This window comes from Scomber scombrus, chromosome 16 (assembly GCF_963691925.1).
Source record: "Scomber scombrus chromosome 16, fScoSco1.1, whole genome shotgun sequence".
Taxonomy (NCBI): Eukaryota; Metazoa; Chordata; class Actinopteri; order Scombriformes; family Scombridae; genus Scomber; species Scomber scombrus.
In genome coordinates this window covers 13,156,945-13,176,601 of record NC_084985.1, presented here as the reverse complement: position 1 = coordinate 13,176,601, position 19,657 = coordinate 13,156,945, and the positions used below count along the sequence as shown (strand labels likewise).

The following is a 19,657-nucleotide window of genomic DNA, read 5'->3' as shown; positions in this document are numbered from 1 at the left end:
ATTGCTAATACTATAAGTTTAGAACTTTACTTACCCCATAGTTATCTGGCAGATTACTCTCACAGTGACTTTGAAAAAAGTCTGAATGATAAAAATCCACCATTCATTTGGCTGGACAAAAGTAAGCATTATTCTTCAAGTTTATCCTTCAAGTAAAAAAAAAAACAACCTTCCATCTTAAAGAATCAGGTGGAAAAAAAATCTCTTTCAGCTGAATCTATCCAGACCGCTTTGTGTCAGTGTAAGTGACTAGCCATCATGAATCTAATTTTACTTCTTTGGAACAGGATATGAATGTGAAAAAAACCTTGTTAAATGACTAGTCATGTTCCTGTCACTTCTGCCGTGCTTCACTGCAGGGAGTCAACTCGAGACTCAAAGGGAATTTGTCTAGAATAGAGTCTGTAGGCTTACCCCCTGCAGTTCCTCTCATTGGACTGTGGATGGTGATGGGTGGAGGAAACCAGAACTGTGGATGCTTGTTGTATTATTACATATCTTGCCAGGCCTCTTGTTGTCTGTTTTGTCCACTTAATCCACTGTATTGCCACAAACAGCCAGAGTTATACCTTACATAGAAGGAGATGTTAGTTGGGGCAGACTACACTTGCCTTGGCCACTATTGTCTAACTAAACTCTTTTCTATTAGAAATAGATGTAAAATGTATTATATTTCCCCTTCTCTTAGTTGTTGTATGACATATTATTGCCTGACCATTAAATGATGTGTACATGAAAATATGTTTGTTTATACACTTTTGTGTATCACCACACCTAGGAGGAAATGTTCCATTCTTCCCTTCCTTATTTTCTTCCTAGCGGTCTTTCTTTTGTTCAGTATCTGCCCAGCATGATCCTTAATAATGGGCTTTCCTGTGGCGTTAATGCTTTTGTAGAGAAAGGTGTCACAATTTTCAAATGGCAGATAACTCATCTTGGCATTAATCTCTTCATATTAAAATGCACACAGCCTTGTAGAATAATTCCATTATTATCCTTTTCATGAATGTTGAGCTGTCATAATTTGAATTTGAGGAAATCGCTTGAATCCCTGTATGAATGACAGTTGCTTGACAGTTCAGCAGCAACTTTCTAACAATGGAGGGATTGTTTGGGGAAAAGTATTTCCATTGTCAGTATTACAAAAATATGGTTGTATTATAGTTGAACAAAATGGGCACAAAAAAATACCCTATTTTCTTCAACCATAATATTTCAATATTTTCAAAACTGCACTCTAACCTCTTAAACCTTTGCTGAACTTTCCTTAAAGTTTTGTCAACTAAATTACAATAATGTATGCACATGTTGGATAGTGTTTGTTGATGGGTATTTCGTGTACTAATCCCAGCTAGGTAAAAGTTCATCTAACATAGATTTCTGAAGCATACGCAAGACAAATCATTATATTTATATTGTATATTTGTTTAACTTATCTAATTGGTTGTATTTGTTTTGTGAGAAATACCAAATCTGATTGCACTTAACTAGCAAATAGCATAAAAAGGTGTGGTGGCACATTAAAATTTGTCTTATTGCCATTTTTGAGATGTTAATGTGCTTTTGGTTGTTTTTTCTTTCTAATCCCTCTTCCCATTCCGTCTCTTTTTAATATTATTTTTGATAGTACTGCAAGTGAGGATATTTTTAAATCTGCTTTTCCTCGCCAGTTCACTTTCAATTCCAAATTACATTTTACTTCAGCAACTCTAGACTCTGATTGAGTTGGTCATGGTAATCCATCACTGTGAACATGTAGCTGGCAGTCTCGTTTTGCCAAGCTGTATCAGAGTGCTAATGCCAGACTGAAAAACCTCCACAGAAAAAAACCTTAAGAAACGCAACAGAGGAGGAATTCTTGTTCAGACAAAAAAGTAACAGATATTGTGTGCACAGAATAGACCAGATAGCATAAATATTAGGGCTGGGTATTGTTAAGAATCTCACGATTCAATTTCGATTCTTTAGGTCCCAATTCGATTCGATATCGATTCAATTCGATATTGATTTAAATGCTTCGATATCGATTCAGTAATAAGTAGAAATACACAAATAATTCATTAGAGTACCTGTTGGTAATTTTAAAATAATTATTTATTTTCATGCCCATATGAACAGCCATGGTATAACTCATAACATTTATGAGCAATAAAACATCTGAAAATAAAGCATTAGCACAATAATTCTGAAAACGGAGTACAAAAGTAAACAAATATGACAGTACTGAATTAACACTGAAGTAAAGTGCAACTAAACTTAAATTATATTTCTTTTCTCTTGGCAATTGTGATATAACTCACATAACATTTTAGCCAGTGACTAAGGTGCTTCGTTGAAAGCACTATGCCGAGAAGCCGTGTGTCCGCAGGGATTTTAAGAGCAGCCTGTGAAGCCAAATTGAGTATATGGGCAAAGCAGCCATCATGCAATGACTCAATGAAACTAACAGCAAGTAGCTTGTTGCAGACATGGTCAGAGGTCAGATCAAGCTATGGCCCTGTGAAGTTGTTTTCATAACTAAAACTACATCTAAAAAAACATGTGTTTTTTTTTTTTTTTTGGTTTGTTTCGCGCTAATAAGTACTTTGCTCTCACATACGCTGCATTTATAGTCACACATACACACACACGCAGTCAATCTCTAGTGCACGCTCTTGCTCGTTTACTCCAGATTCCAAGAGATTACGTCTCATTTGCGGGCGTCAGGGAGCCGCTATCAATATGCGGGAGACTCCCGGGACTTCCTGGAGAGTTGGGATGTCTGATATTGGCGGCATTGTCGATGACAATTGCCGGTACTTTCTCCATTAATCCCCATTCATTTATTGACTCAGTCACATAGACTGTATGCCGTCAACAAGTTTGGTTGCCATGTTGTTGTTGTTTGGTCGAGTGCTGCCTCCGTCCGTACAACGCGAATCACACAAAGGTGTTGCTCACTGCGCCCCCACTGGCCAGGGGCTTGAATCGATTCAGAGTATGAAATGAATCGATATTGAATTGGGAAAAAAATATATTGCAATGCATTGATGAATCGATATTTTTACCCACCCCTAATAAATATAGAAATACAACATGGAAGAAGAGGATGACTTATAGACAGATTGATAACATATGGGAAATCATATAGGGGGACATATCAAACTTCTCATGTCTGCTTGTCTGACTCCTGTAACATTCTTTTAAAAATTAGTGTTTAGACAAAAAAAACAAATAACCCACATCGATGTGTATTAATAGTGTGTGTGAGACAGAAATGGAAATGAACAATAACTCTCATCTGGACCGTTTTTCAAAGCATTTTATAACAAAAATAGAAAAGAAAAATGTCATTCTTGTAGTGTGAACTATCATTGCGAAACTGTATCTCCGCTTTTGTTTCTGATATTGTCAGAAGGAGGCCACCCAACCCACAAATATGTACAACTAATGCCATAAAATTTCCTTAACTTAACTGACTATAAATGTTTTATGACACACTTTTTTCACAAGTCTATAAAAAGAGTTGGTCAAAGTACTGAATAAATCAAACTGACAGTCAACCAACTTGAAAGTTGACAGCCTGTGAAACCTTTTATAGATCTTGTTGCACCAGAACACATATCTGTTTGTTACAGACCTCAGGACTCATTTATCTGACCTGTTACACTCCTTGTGAATCTAACATATTTTACAGAAAATGTCTTGAAAAGAATTTCATTTTTCAGATGTAGTTAATAGAAATCCAAGAACGCATTTTTTGTAATAGATTCTATGCTTTATTTCCAAGCGTTTCAGCATCTATTATTTTCTGGTATAAAACTTGGTTCATCTTTTATAGAAGTTACTGCTGACGGAGGTGTAAAACCTCCAAACTCATTGAATCATCCCTCTTTGTCTCTGCCTCTCTTTCTTTTTCTGTCCTTCACTCCCCCTCTCTGATCCTCTCGTCTGCAGTGTCATCTGTCTCACTAAAAACTCTGAAAGCATGGCAGCATTCTCTCTTTTTTCCTAGCGTTTTGTGCTCGCTTCTGCTTCTTTTTTTCCCCATCTTCCTTCTCCGTCGTGTGCTCCATGTACCTAGACTCAGCTGTAATTGCTTATCTAGGGAGAAATAAAAGCAAGGTAAATGGTTGTGTGTGTGTGTGTGTGTGTGTGTGTGTGTGTGTGTGTGTGTGTGTGTGTGTGTGTGTGTGTGTGTGTGTGTGTGTGTGTGTGTGTGTGTGTGTGTGTGTGTGTGTGTGTGTGTGTGTGTGTGTGTATGTGTGATGCAGATGCAGAATGCAGATAGTTCTACAGATGGTCCATTAAAGCAGCAGTTTGTAATGAAGCAACTGAGACTGAAATCATGGTTATGGTAAACTCTGGAGAGGAAGAGATAGGAAAAAAAGAGGCAGAGATAGATAGATAGATAGATAGATAGATAGATAGATAGATAGATAGATAGATAGATAGATAGATAGATAGATAGATAGATAGATAGATAGATAGATAGATAGATAGATAGATAGATAGATAGATAGATAGATAAAGAGAGTGAATAGAGAGAAAAAATAAGTGAGGGTAAAAGAGAATAAATAAGAGAAGGCATGTAGCAACAAACCACGAAAAGCAGTGTGGTGTAGCCGCTGGCTACTGAATAAACTAGTGTAATGAAACTATGTGATGTTGACAATAAACTAGGGACAGAAAGAAAGAAGGGAATGAAGGGATGGACTGAAGGGGTGATGTACTGTAGTGGTGTGGATGGAACAAGGGAGAGATGGAGAGGGAGAAGACAATAAGTTGGCATTGAAGTTTTTAGTGAGGAGGGAGCTTGTGAACAGACAGGGAGATGATGGGTATAGAGGGACAGGAAGAGGCATTGAGGAAAATAAGGGGAAAAGACAAAAAACATAGGAAATGAGAAGGAAATATGTAAAAGAAGGAGCAAGTGAAGCAGAAATAAATTGAGAAAAGAAGAAGAGGAAATAGATAAATAGGTTGAAAATGAAGAAAGAAGAGTAAAACTTTGTGGAAAAGATAGATAATAAAGTGAAGAATAAAAAGGTTATGAAAGAAACTAATTTTAAAAATTGTGTGCATTTCTGAAAGGACCCATCAGATGGGCACTGTCTGTGTGTGTATGCGTCTGTGTGAGTGTTTACGTGTTGGCGAGAGTAAATGTGTCTGATAGGACTGAACCACAAACTGTTACTGATACTGAGCTGGGCCACACTGACTGACAAAATCGATAGGCCAACAGGTCGCAACACCAGGCCAACCTGACATCCAATCACAATACAGCACAGGGGGTCGCCACAGTGATGGATGACCCTGTGTGTGTGTGTGTGTGTGTGTGTGTGTGTGTGTGTGTGTGTGTGTGTGTGTGTGTGTGCGTGTGTGCGTGTGCGTGTGCGTGTGCGTGTGTGGCATGTAAGTGTGCGTTTCTCTGTAAATCTGTGTCTGTGTGGAGATAAGGAGAATAAGGGTTTGAAGGGGGGGTCTATCAGGGTCTTTAGCAAAACGATTTTTGTCTCTCAATTATGGTGTCCATGCTCTGTGAGATTTCCCATCAGGAGTAGAAACCTTCTCTGAAGAATCCCTTAAACAGGAACTTTATTTTTTTTTCAACTAATGACAGTACATGAGGGGATGCTTGTTTTTTCTCCAGTGGAAACTCATTTGTAGGCATGGTTATTTCTGCTATGAAGATATTTATGTCCTAGTTATATCTTTTTTCATTTGATCGAAAAGCTTTGGTCAAGTGGACCCATTACTTTCATAATGGATGCTAATAATAAATGGGTAGCACATTTCATTCAGCCCTTACATTTGTTCATATTCTGACCCTTTCAAAGCATGGAGCTCAAGTATCTTTTCATAATTTGTACCCATACCAAATTGTGTAAACACCAAATGGATGTATTTTGTATCCATGTATCTTATCAGTCATTAATAAATGGGTGATTACATTTTCATTAATGTTACAGAGAAAAGAGATATATATTTTTTTTGGGTTTGACACTATTAGTTTTTAGAGAAAATACATTCAGAATTGCACTATATTATGATTACATGTTAATATAAAACAGGAGAACAAAATAACCATAATTATTTCTGTGATTTAAATTGAAAATGAAAGATGCAACAACATTAGTAAATTGTAGGTTTCATTATTACCATTAAGACTATCAATCAACACTGCCCGTAAACCACATGCTTTTCAGTCAACTGTGCAACTCTGCATTGAGTGTTTTTGTCATAAAACAAAGCAACAAACTGGTTTGGAAATTTCAAACTAACAAAACTATCAGAAAAAATAATATTTTACACTACTTATTTGTCGTGCAAAAGCTGCATCTTCCTCTATTTTGTCTCCTTGTGGCAACTTATAAGCAGTAGATTGATCAGGGCAAGATTTGGACTACTGTGCTGCAGTGGCTGGTGTGTGGGGAAGGTGGTATTACCATTCATGAGAGAAGTCACAAAGATGATTGCTCCATTTTCTCAATGTTGTCCTCCTCTTCTAACTTTCTCTTGAAGTCACTGTCTTCTTTCTCATATTGTATTAAAGGATCCACCAAATCACTCCCTCCACTCCACCAAATCAGTAAAATAGAGGCTCAGGTACTTTTCTCTAGCAATAAGAAAGCTGTCCTCCAATACAGGGAGAACTGTATTGGGAAACCACTATGTTGGTTGTGTGGGAATTGATGGGTTTGTATAGGCTTGTTTTTAGGTGCAGATTCCCACCTTGGTGTGAACCCTGGCAAATGTAGCAATGTATTAGGAACACGGGCAGTTCTCTGACAGTGTCAACATCCCCCTTGAGCTCTGTCTCCACTGTCCCAATGACATAAATAAACAGAAATACCAGTTTATAGTTTCAGCATTTTAAGATGCCACATAACCACTCTTTACTTTGATTTGACCCCTTCTTGTGACATTAAAATCACTTTGAATAAATGTGGGTCAAATTTGACCCAGAACATACTGTCATTTGGCAATGGGTCAGATTTAACCCAAATAGTATGCAAGGGTTAAAGCAACTGAAAGATTGTGTTTGTGTGTGATTACTGAGAAATGCAAAATTACCAAATAATCCTTTGAGTAAACAGCAGCACTGTGGATACACCTCTCTGACGTACAGAGATAGAAAGGGCAGAGAAAGGGAGGGGATCATAATTGAAAAGGTATGAAAATAAAGTCATTGTATAAATGAATCAATCAGCCAACCAATCTAAGAATCACTCAATCGTTTCATTTGCTGACATCAAATCTTCTCTATCTTCTCTATCCACTGTCTGCTTTGTGAATCATAATTAGACATTTTGGCCGTTAGCATGGGTAAGATTCCCCTGCAACTGTACTCCAGCTTTTCATTTGAGGATTACTGCACACATTTCAGAAGTTTGTGGAGTTAAGTGCTGTAAGGTTTTCAAACTTTCTGATGACATTGTAAGAAAATTTGCCACCTTTCATTTGGTAGCATGCTGAGCATAATCTTTCTCACTACCACTTTTGATTTCTGCCTTTCTTTCCCTTTCCTTTCCCTTTTCCTTTTCTCCATCCTTCCCTCCCTCCTTCCTCTGTCTGAGTAGTTTCATAGTTCTATCTATCATGTTGAAATAATAGGGCTGGAGATTGGCGAGCGTCCTCTCTCTCTCTCTCGTTTTCTCAACCCTCCCTCCTCTTTCTGTCTCTCTCTGCTTTTGCTTCACCCATATGTCTTCCCCCCTGCACACCCTTCCCTACCCCCCTATCTGTCTCAACAGTTTCATAGTTGTATCAATCAAGTTCAAACAATAAGACGAGAGTTGGTCCCTGTTCTCCCATCTACTTCCTGGTTTATGGCCTGTAATACCGCTTCTTTCCCTCTGCCTGTCTCACTTCCTCTCTCTGCTGTGTGTGCGTGTGTGTGTGTGTTTTGTATACGGATGTTTTATGCACACTTGTGCATATGTCTTAGGCACAAAATTGTAAATGTATCTAGGGAATAATGTGATTAACTATAAAACACTCACACTGTCTCCCTCCCAGTCTCTAGGGATGAATTTAGTCTGCTTTGACTGGGAGTACAGTCAAAAAGTCCTTTTACAGCTATCATGCTTGCCAATTTGTATTATAAAGAACCAAAGGCAGAAGAACTTCAGTATGTATGTGCTTGGAGTAACAATTTAGAGCAGGCTGTGACAGTGTGTCATTATTTAAATTGCATCACCACATGTGGCTCTCTTTTTTGACCATGAAACTTTGTTTTTAATAGTAGATGCAGTATGTGAACAGGCACTTTAAGAGCAGTCTGGATAGGATGCATCACTGACCAAGAGCTGGGTTTATCATTTGGTTGAGTGATGGCTTAGTTAGGGGTAATGCATAGTTAAATATTTTAGTAAAATGAATTTGAAAAAGAAATTGAAAAAGAAATTGAAAAAGCCTAACTCCCTCTCCTTCCTTCTTTTTCTCTCTTAACATCTTCCTCTGCAGAGCTGCACAGTACATCTTGTGGAAACCCTGGCATCCCACCCAAGGCAGTGCTAAGTGGCGGCGGACGATTTGCTGTGGGAGACCGTGTGCGTTACAGCTGTGTACCTGGTTATGTCTTAGACGGCCATGCCACACTCACCTGCATCACCAATGCTGGAAACACTGCCGTCTGGGACTTTCCTGCTCCAATTTGTCGAGGTACGGAAGACTAAACCTGTATGTTTATGTGCACGAACTTATATGAAGAGTTTTATTCCAAGATGAACATTTTCAGAAAATTCTGTCAAAATGAAAAAATAAATAAATAAATGATAAAACACATAATACTTGACCAGATTCTTATCATCTACACAACTCTTAGAAATACTGGCCTTCTAAATTACTTCTCAAAATAAAATGTACAGAATTTTGGAAGAGAACCCTTCATATATTTTATATTTATATGTGTTTCTGTGAGAGACGGAAAGACAGACAGAACATGCATGCATTTGGGTGTAAAAGAGAGCGAGCCAGGCAATCCAAGAATGCTTGTGTGTAGAGTGTGTGTGTCTTTTAATGCTGCATAACTGACTGTGTAATAAAAGGTGTGTGTGGGAGAGAAGCAAATATGGAGAGTGCACTGTATGCTATTGTCTATTTTTGGATTCCGGGGTAGGTGTAGATGGTCTGTGCACATGGTGATGTATGCCACACTATGTCACACAGTATGTGTGCTGAAGAATTCTGTTTCACGTACATTTGAACCAACAGACATTCTCTATATAGTGTAGGTGGATGCAAATCAAGCAGCCTGTATGTATGCATATAAAAAACATGTGTGTGTTTGCATGATTGCGATTCTTTAAAAAAAAAAAAAATTAAATTGAATTAAAAGTTAAAAGTAATTTTTGTTGAATTGGAACCACAAGTGAAAAGGGACTGAGGACTATGCTCATGGGTGACTATGCCCATGAGGGCTTTGTGTCTTCCCAGACACTATGCATCGAAAAAAAGTGCAAATTTATACAAACATTAGCATATGCCATGAATACAGGCATACATTAAAACTTACAGGCAGAAAGGTGTCCAATAAAATAAAATTTTAAGTAGCTCCACTGGACTTGAGTTGAGGATGTTTTACCACTCATCAAAGCAGCTTAATCAATGTCTACTCACACATCCCTTCATGTGATTCCAGTAACTCTCATGACTGCCAAGTGACATCAGTGACCTGAGCTTACCCAGACAGAGACAGTAATTTACTTCAGAGATTGAACTTTGCAGCTCCACCTAAATGCCAGTGGTAGGTCTGATAAGAAACAGAGTCATCCATCCAGAAGAAGAACATCCCTTAACACACAGGAGAAGGAACTTACACTTCTCAGAAGGGACCCAAACCTCACCATTTTCTCAAGAGAGAGGGGGCATATTCACAGTATTGAACTTGGAGGACTATCAGTTCATGGTATGTGCATCCCTCAGTGATGCAAGCAAGGTGATAAACAAGAGAGATACTACCTACCGTTACAATTTAAGAAGGCAATTAATTGCCTACAATCAACAGAAACACAGAAGGCGTAGATCACCATAGCGTCTTGGGACAACTGCTGTAAGGAGCTGTACTGAGACTCACTGTTAGCAGCAGTGATTTGGGAGACTCTGTCAACAAGGTTCAAGGACTAACAGTGGAGGCAATCACACCAATATTGATGTGTGGTTGCAGTGGATAGAACCATAAGGGAGTATAAACAGCAGGAGCCCAAACTGATCAAACAAACATAATGCAATCCAAGCAAGGTATTTTTCTTGCTGGATCTTTGCTTGAACACTACAAAATAAAACATGAACACTTTGTATAGATGGGGCCTTTCTCCCCTGTATAGTCAGCCTGTACATCAAGGAAGTTATTGCAATTCACTCCAACATATTTCTCTCTTATTAAGTTATGTCAGAATAATCTGGACCAAACACCACACAAGACAGGGAACCAAATCAGATCAGCAGACCTGTTGATCTGCTTTGTTTCTCTGTTTATCCCAATGGAGTGATGATGAAAACAGCAATCTGGTATATACAGTAGCCAGACTTCTCCAGAATATCTCAATGTTTTTCAATATTGTCAATACAAAAATGTTTATCAACATAATAATACTGTCAACCAACTAAAGACTTGTACATTGGTGAGATCAAGCACCCCCTTTGGAAACAACACAGCATATGCAAATCAAGCCCTTTTAAGATTTACACTAATATTCATTCATCTACACAACAAGAAATACAACTTTGAGGATCATTACTTACACATTACTTTGATTGTGTAGAAAGAGGGTTTAATAAACACACATTTTTTACTCATCAAAGCTAAGGACGGGTAATTCATATTGCTGTGGTATGCTGTGCTGTCATAACATCTTTACCTTGGCTGGTACAAAACATGCCAGCTAACTACCATGGCGAGGAGTCATTATCATAAGGACAAGACATCTCATCTTGGCAGTTTGACCTATTCACACCTCTATTCATTTAACGCTAATGACTCATGCAGCTGCCATGAGACCTTAGATGACTCATATGACCTTTTGGTCATTCTCAGAAGATTAACACAAGTGATTTATCCGCTCAGTGGAACTGATAATGTATCTTTGAGGAGCGCTGAAAATGCAAGTCCAGTGGATTTTGTTTCATATATTTGTTTGATGTCTGACTAAAAGTGTTGGGGGAAAAAAGAACACTTAGTGCGCTACAAAAGAGTTTACAGTCAGCAGCCAACAGGATTACATTGATCATAGTCTCGCTGGGCCGGTGCTGGAGAAAGACTTGGCTGCACACTCCATTATTCTGCTATAGGGGAAAAAAGGCTCTGACTTGTTTGTATTTCTTTAAACCAATCACAATTGTCTTGGGCAGTGCTAAGCCCAGAATCAAAATAGTAGAGGGGGTGGGGGGGACTTGTTTGATCTGGCATTAAAATGACTAAATCCCTGCAAAAGAAAATACCAAGTAAAACAATAAAAGACACATACATACATACATATATACATACAGCTATGACAACTATGACTTTTCTTGATAAAATATATACACATAACTTGCCATTTTATGTATTTAAATTGCTAGTTGGGGTTATTGTTTCACATACATAAGCGACCAACCCAACAGGAACTAGGTTATGGAGCCAGTTTGACGTAGAACCCAAACCGTGTAATTACAACATCATGTGATGCTATCGGGCCCAAAAATACTTTTTCCCAAAGACTTAAATCGTGAAAGAGATTTCTGTAAATCAGCGGATAATTTGGTTTGTTTGTTTTTTTTGTTTGTTTTGTCTTTTTTTTTGCATCACAATCCCTGCTTAATGACATGATCAGAATTTGATCCATTTGGTGTAGTTGCATCGAGTCACACGATTAAATAGTTTTATCCTGATTGAAGTTAGCCAGAGGGCTAAAACGAAAATAGTAGGCTTGGCCAGCAGAAGTTACTAGTGCGCTTGCTCTACTGGACCTACAGATGCGTAATCTGTGCAAACGAAATGTAACTTTTTTGGCTTCAGGAGCCACTGAGCCACTTTCATAGGAATAAAAGGGGCCCTGCCTCTGACACTGTAGCCAGTTCTCTTTGTACATTCTTGGTAGTGACAGGGATTTTGAAAACAGTAACACATAGATAGCAGAAGTGGAGGAAAATGCTGCCTGAAATAGGCTCAGTGAGTCAAACTACATTGATTCTAGTCACTAATTGTACAATATTTATCTCCAATCATTTTACATTGCGTGAACAACAGGCACTGTGAAGTAAATAATACATAACGTTTGTATTTCCAACATTACAAGATGGAGCGAAAATGGAAAATAAACATGTACATTTGCTTCACCTTGAATCTGAGAAGACTCAGTTTGGGTGGGATCCTACAAGCATGTATAATACATGTAATTTTCTTAAATTTGCCTTGCCTGTGGATGCAACACTGTGCCAACCAAAACCAATCTAATACATAGAACAATATGAAGAATTGTTACACACCATATTTCACTGTGCAGTAAACTGTAATTTGGGTCTAGGGAAGGAAGAAGGCAAGGATGGGGAGGGAGGAAAGCGGGGGAAAGCCGGGGAAATGGCAACTTGTCAGTGCTGGATTAGCAATGTCTCTGTCACTCTGTCAGTAAGGCTAAGAGGAGCTAAGCTACTAATACTTTCACAGCAACTCGGAGAAACACATTTACACAAATATTCACACCTTCTTCCCTTATAAACACATCACGCAAAAAACAACAATATACACCCACACAAACACACGCATATACACACAGAGTTGGATACTCTCTGCTTTTGTGTATGTGTGTGTGTGTGCGTGAGTGTGTTGTGACACCTAGAGGCATTCATACCAGCTGCAATAGCTTTCTATCAATTATTCAGCTGTGCAATCAAATGACTTGAAATGCAGTGCTTTTAGCAGTATTACCGGAAATGTGTTCTTGCTCTCTTTTTCTTTTTTTCTCTCTCTCTCTTTCTGTTTGTGTGTGTGTAATCTTGTCTTTTTTCTCTTGAAGTTAAATTAATGTAAACATTAGCTCTTATCCACAGTACACATTGTGCTTATCATGTCCATCATGTATCGAATAGGTAAGAATATAAAACTCACTCACTCAGACTGTTAAGGTGCTGCTTCTTTCACCTTTTCTCTTCACATTAATCTTGCACATTCATGACCAAACATGTTGTTGGTGAAATCAATACACCACATTTTGCTTTTACATTCAGCAGTACAAGAAGGGGACAGTGGTTTTTTAAACAGCCTGTCCTCACAACCAAGGCCGTAGCCAGGATTTTTCAAATACCGAGGTCAAAAATTAGACCAAGATGTATACATTAGTAAGAACTAATCCATGATGTATTTAGACCCCTTTCTTGCTGTGCATTTCTCAGTCATGGTCACTTTTGTGGTCCAGTTCTTTCTTATCACTTCCAATTTCGCAACTTAAATCAACTCATATTTCAGTATTCTACAACGTCCATGGTCGTATTTAAAAATTATAACTGCAATATATTATTTTCTTTGTTTGTTCTTAAAATGTGGAATGGAGCACGGCCTGCTGGGAAAGGGAGAAAAGGGCTCATCCAATGAATGAACAGTTTGCAAAAATTCACAAAAGTAGACAATATATTTCTGTTTCTATTTTCATGTACTGCAGCAAATATTTTTTCTGGAAGTGAGCACTATATAACTGCTACTTAAAAATCTCCAGTAATATGCTGCTGGCTGTAATTTTGTGAATTTGTGATGAATCTGCTGACGGAAGCGCAACACAGCTGGAGCTGTTTGGTAAAGAAACCAGTTCAATTGGAAACCAGTTGGGACATAAGACCGGAGGATTTCATTGCCTCACTCCGCCGCTGACTATAGCCGACTACTTTCATTTTGACATGGCAGCGGTATCTGCAAGTACGTGTCACGTGACGGTCCGTTGATGCAAGGATAATTGTCTTGTCGGCTATTTTCACTTCACAATGAAACAAAACTTCAAGAAAAAAATAAAGAGGACATGACCTCGGTGTCCTCAATGGTAGCTACGGCATAAAAAAGACTGCTATCATATAATGCCATGTAAGTCCCCTAATGATGGCTTAAGTAGTTTAGAAAAACATACTGTAATTTTATGATTTAGTTGGTATGAGGGGAACTTATAGTCCCACTTCTAATATGCTGAATACCATGAATTTTTGTAGCTGATCTGGTGAGTAAAAATTTACCACAGGTGCAATACTGATTAATAATATTATAATCCTTGCAGTCTCCTTAGACTTGAATTCCCCTTTTCTTATAGACGATACAGTTAATTAACCTACTTCTTTTTTTCTTTCTGTTGGATCTTTATGAGATGTTCTCAAACCCCACAAAAATGATCAATTATTTGCTGCAGCAGGTGGTCAGCCCAGTCCTCTGACACAGCAAGAGCAACTAGAGGTAGGCATGGGGAGTTATTTTGTCATGTACAAGACTTGGAATTTTGAGTTATAAAAATAAACTACAAGTGACTTGACAGGTGTATCTTTGGCAACAGTGTGGCAACAGTCTTGCAAACACCCTGGGCTGGTATCACAAGGGTGCTGTTTCACCAGACTTTTATTGTATCCAAAATCAGCTTTAGTACCAGGAGCAAAATATAATGGAAAAGCATACTGCACAGCTACATAATGCCACTCTAATAGAGTAGAAAAAGCATTTAAGGTATGGAGAGCCTCTCTTGTGAGTTTATGTATGAGTGTCAGTATTTGTGCTTCCACTAAGATGGTGCAGAATTATTTACAGGACAGAAATATCCCTCAGCATTCAAGGCATCCATATTCACACAAATACACACATGCACATAGTTGGCCCTGAGAAAAGATTATCATGATCTCACAGATACAGAATATGCTTATGAATATTCATGAATTGGGTGAACGCGTATGTGTGTGAGTGTGTTTTGAGGGGAGGGGGTGGTCTGAACGAGAGAGCAGGAGAAAGATAAACAGAGATGGAGCATCTGTGAATAGAGTGTGCATCTCTCTGTTTGCTGGTGCAAGGAAGAGCGAATTTAAGGAGGACTAGGTTTGACCCTGTGCAAGTTTGTGCATGTGCATTAATATGCAGTGAATAACTATGAGTATATCATAAACACAAATTGATTTTGTATAATATCTTTAAGTCACGATAACACCATGAGAGAGAGAGAGAGAGAGAGAGAGAGAGAGAGAGAGAGAGAGAGAGAGAGAGATGGGCAACACAAAAGGGGGAGAGAGTGAAAAGGGGGAGAGAGTGAAGAGGGGAAGAGAGGTGTGGGAAGAGCTTAAAGGGGAGTGAGTAGGGGTTATTGTTGGAATTGAAAAAGTAATAATGTGCTCTGACAAAACTTGAAATTAGACTGGCTGACAAACGGAAATGAAATGAGTGTGTGTGTGGTTGTTTGTGTGTGTGTGTAGTCAGCATAACAAGATTGAGGCCGCTGCTGCTCCTGCTGCTTCTGCTGCTCCTTGGATGCATGTTTTTGTGTGTTCACAGGGGTGTGTGCATATTATTGGTTGAGCTCATAGTATTAATTCTGCTGCAGTCTGATCAGGCAAATTTTCTCTCTTGTGAGCAAGAACGCTGCAGTCATACTTTGGCCCAGACAAAACCCTATGCCCCTACATAACCTTTACAGTGTGTTTAGGCAAAACACGAGGCTAATTTGTGTGACTGCATTCAAGTCAAAGAAAAAAGGTGCAAATGCAAAGAGACATGTCCGTTAGTTGAAAGTAGCTAGGTACAGTGCGAAGGATTCATTATTTATCCGATTCATTATTTTAGCCAAGGAAGGAAGGAAGGAAGAAAGAACACATCAAATAAATAATTGCTTCAGAATCTGGTGACACTTGTTGCTATGGATACAGTCCATATGCTAATTAGGGAGTCACATAAGCTAGCTTATTTTCAGTGGAGAGACTGTGTTGTCAAAAACTGTGTGCAAACATATGTGTGTGAATTTGCCCATTCTGACTGAAGTTCACGGATAATGATAAAGTGTGAAACAATGACCATGTAAACACACTTAGCATTTGTAAAGACCAATTTTTGTTCTTTTCTTTCAGGCCTGACCTTTATGAAGATACTGTTAATGTGTGTGCAATCGTTGATCTAAAGTAGCTACAAATAACTCCTAATACAGTTTAGTGAGTTATTTTGCAGCAGGATTCAGGACAGAAATTTATTTGTCTGTATTTGCATCATATTCAGGTCCTGGTACCCAAACCAGAGGACACTGAAGCATATGTAGGAGAATACAACTCTTCAGCTTTACAGCACTCTCAAATTGACATACTGGCCAGATGGCCTTCCATATGTAATGGTGACTTTGTGTGTGCATGTGTGTGTTTTGCCCCAGGCTGACTAGAATTATTTCTAGGTGAAATTGTGAGATTGTCATGGTAGTATTTTTTTTTCATCACCACATCAGTGTTAGTTTCCAGATGGCATTATTTGATTTTCTTCCACTGTCTTTGACTCTTTAACCTCTTCACTTTCTCCTGCTGTCCTCTCTTCTCATGTTGCTTTTCTTCATGTTACTGTATGCCAGGCAACAGTGGAATGGGAGCTGACACTATGTCTGAACTTTTCCTTTACCATGGAAATTATCTTCTCACCCTGTAACATAGTGGATAACATACTAACAGATAAAGAGAGAGAGAGCTTCTATAACAGAAAACACTGGAAAAACACAATAGTTTAAAGATGTAGAAAGTTTCGTTTTTTCTATTCTATTTCTGGTGCATTTTCTCAGTTTCAGTCTGTGTAATGTTATTTCATGCATCAGATACCCACACAAATAGAATTAGAGAGGACAATGTTGCCAATTTGACATACTGTATATATTTCTGTGTGTGTGTGTGTGTGTGTGTGTGTGTGTGTGTGTGTGTGTGTGTGTGTGTGTGTGTGTGTGTGTGTGTGTGTGTGTGTGTGTGTGTGTGTGTGTGTGTGTGTGTGTGTGTGTGTGTGTGTGTGTGTGTGTGTGTGTGTGTGTCAAGTAGTATAAACTGTAGTTCAGATGAGTTTTGACAGATTATAGTGTTTATGCTGGCAGTTTCCTCCATCTAGACACACAAACACACACACTCCCCCCTGACGTGTAGAAGATTCAAGCTGAGCAGCAGTATTGATTCAAACATGCTGCACAGATACTCAGACTGGATGTATGTTTATGTATTTATATCTGCATAGGTTTGTGTGTCTGTGTACATGTGCATTTGTGGACACAGTAGTTTTTATATGTGTGTGTAAATATCATCTCTGTATTTCTCTATTCATCTCTATTTATCCTGAAACTTCTGAAATTATCGAAATAACTTCTACATATATATGAGTTCACATGTCTCATCTCTCCAGCAGTTTCAGGAAATGTGAATAATAAATGGTAATTTTTCCCCAGTAACTACTAGGAGTGGTGACAAAAGAGGAGTACCAAATCAGTATAGAGACCTTATCCAATTAGCATTAAGAATTAGCGGTTAAAGCAAGGGTTAAAGTAGCAGTATGCTCATGCTGTCAAGAAGATCAGTAGCTACAGTCAAAGAGCTCTCTAGCTGATATTCAGTAGTGTTGAAAATCTGCACTTTTATTACTGAAAGTGTTGACACTCTTACTAATTAAATAGCTTTATATGAGAAGCATCTGTTCCTAATTCCTGTCGCTTCAGCTAATTACTTCAAAGCTTATGTGAGTGCATTTCCAAAGAAGATGTTTGAATCATAACAAGACAAGAATAGTCTGTTATAATAAATAATTTGAGGCTATGGATCAGTCCAACAGATCTTGAGGTATAGAAACCAAACTTCTTCATATGCATTAATGAAACTTAAAAGAATGGCAAGATCATTAGTACAACAAAGCACTTCAAAAAGTGCATTCATTTGTTTGTTTAAATCCAACAGAAGACCTTTCTGCTACCTACTCAGAAGCTGTCTAACCTCATTAGTGCGAAAAGCTCAATCTACAGTACCTTATCCTCCTCACCAATTAAATATTTGCCTATTTATGTTCATGTTAGACTTTCTACAAACAGAGCTGAATGTAATGTTGTCTGACAGTCAAGTGTCATATCTAGGGTTTGGGAATATCCCATAAGTGTATGGATGCCAGTTGGCAATATAAATTGCTAAGACCATTAGCAATGGGGTTCGATAGCATTTTATCGTTTTTAATTCCAACATCAAATCCCCTTATTGAATCTGAATACTTTCAAATCCATTTTGAAATCCTCTTCAACATTTACAAGTGATTACAGGCTAAAATAACTCAAGACATTCGATGGCTGAGGAGGCAGAAACACTACCTATTTTTAGTGGCAGCCTAATTAGTGCTCACAACCTGTACCTACAACCTGAGATGAGATGATATATGCAGCATAATGTTAGTTAAATGTATCTGACACATTGATTTAACAGCCACAGCCTAGTGAACTTCATAAGTGACTCACTCCACATACTGACTATTAAAGTGATTAGATTGAAATGTACCAAAATTTTATTGGAGGATTCCTAAACTGATGTGAGATGATGAGTTAGATCATTTATCTAGAGAAGAGTCTCTACTACTAGTTCCTGTCACGCTACAGAAACAAATCTCACTCTTGGTTGTGCAGTGAAGTTACAGAGTGATGTGTCTTTCATTCACAATCAATCTTTGGCTGAGTATAGACACCAGCTATAGTGAGCCAATTAACCAGAGAGCAGCAAAACTTTTAATTTGAGCAGTTATAAAGAATTAACATTAATTAGCTGCAGCTGATCTAAACTACTGTCAGTAATGTCATTTTAAGCAGCTATTGCAACAGCTGCATAAAAATGAAAAGGCTGATACCTATGTGATTTTCATTGCTCTTGCTAATGAAAAGGGTTAGGAGCGATAAAAGATTTGGTAAGAGATGTGATAGTGTTTGAGCTTTATAAATCCCGGTATTTTGACGATCTGGAACTGGATCCAGAATTGAACAGACTATCAAAAAACAGCAGTCTCTACTTTCAGTAATAGGCAGTGATCAACAGTGATGAACTTTAACAAAAATACAGTAAAATCAAGCATGTTGTCCATGGTGATGGATTACAAGCACTCTAAATACTATACTTTTTTTAAACAGAAGAATGATCCTTCAATAGATTAATCATTTTGACAGAATTTGGTTGACCAAACCAGTGACAGGAAAAAAGCCTTTTTCTATTTCTGCATTTGTACATTTCAGAAAGTATCAGATATCACAGTAATGTACATTAGACATAAGTGCTTTAACTTTCAAATGCAGATTTTGTTTAGACATTCTGACACTCCTTAATATCCCTCATGACAAACCCAAGTCTAATGAGTTAGGAGAATGATAAAACAAAGCAGAAAAAAGCATTTCCTCAAGATGTTTATGTCTACGACTAAAGCAAATTAGTTTTTCTCCCTTTCTTTTTTTCTCTGTCCCTTTCTCTAACACACACACATAGACATGGGATGTGACTGTGCATGCGTTCGTGTGCGTGCATTCGTGTGTGCGCGTACGTTTGTGTGTGTGTGAGCTCCTCCATGGTCTCATTATTATTTTGCTAATGGTTCCCTGTGGATATAAAGCTTTGCTGATCCAAGCAGCTGGAGACATACGCATACACACCACCAAACAGACAGACAGAGAGTACAACACATACACACACACACACACACACCGCATAAAGTTGA

At 38.2% G+C, this 19,657-nt stretch overlaps 1 protein-coding gene across 1 annotated transcript in view; it reads left to right on the top strand.

The window, feature by feature from the left end:
- LOC133996982 (CUB and sushi domain-containing protein 3-like) overlaps nt 1–19,657 on the top strand; it is a 374,952-nt gene that overhangs the window by 136,652 nt on the left and 218,643 nt on the right. The window contains exon 4 of the mRNA XM_062436511.1: nt 8,449–8,646. Within this exon, the coding sequence (XP_062292495.1) occupies nt 8,449–8,646 (198 nt within the window). The remainder of the gene's footprint in view (nt 1–8,448; nt 8,647–19,657) is intronic.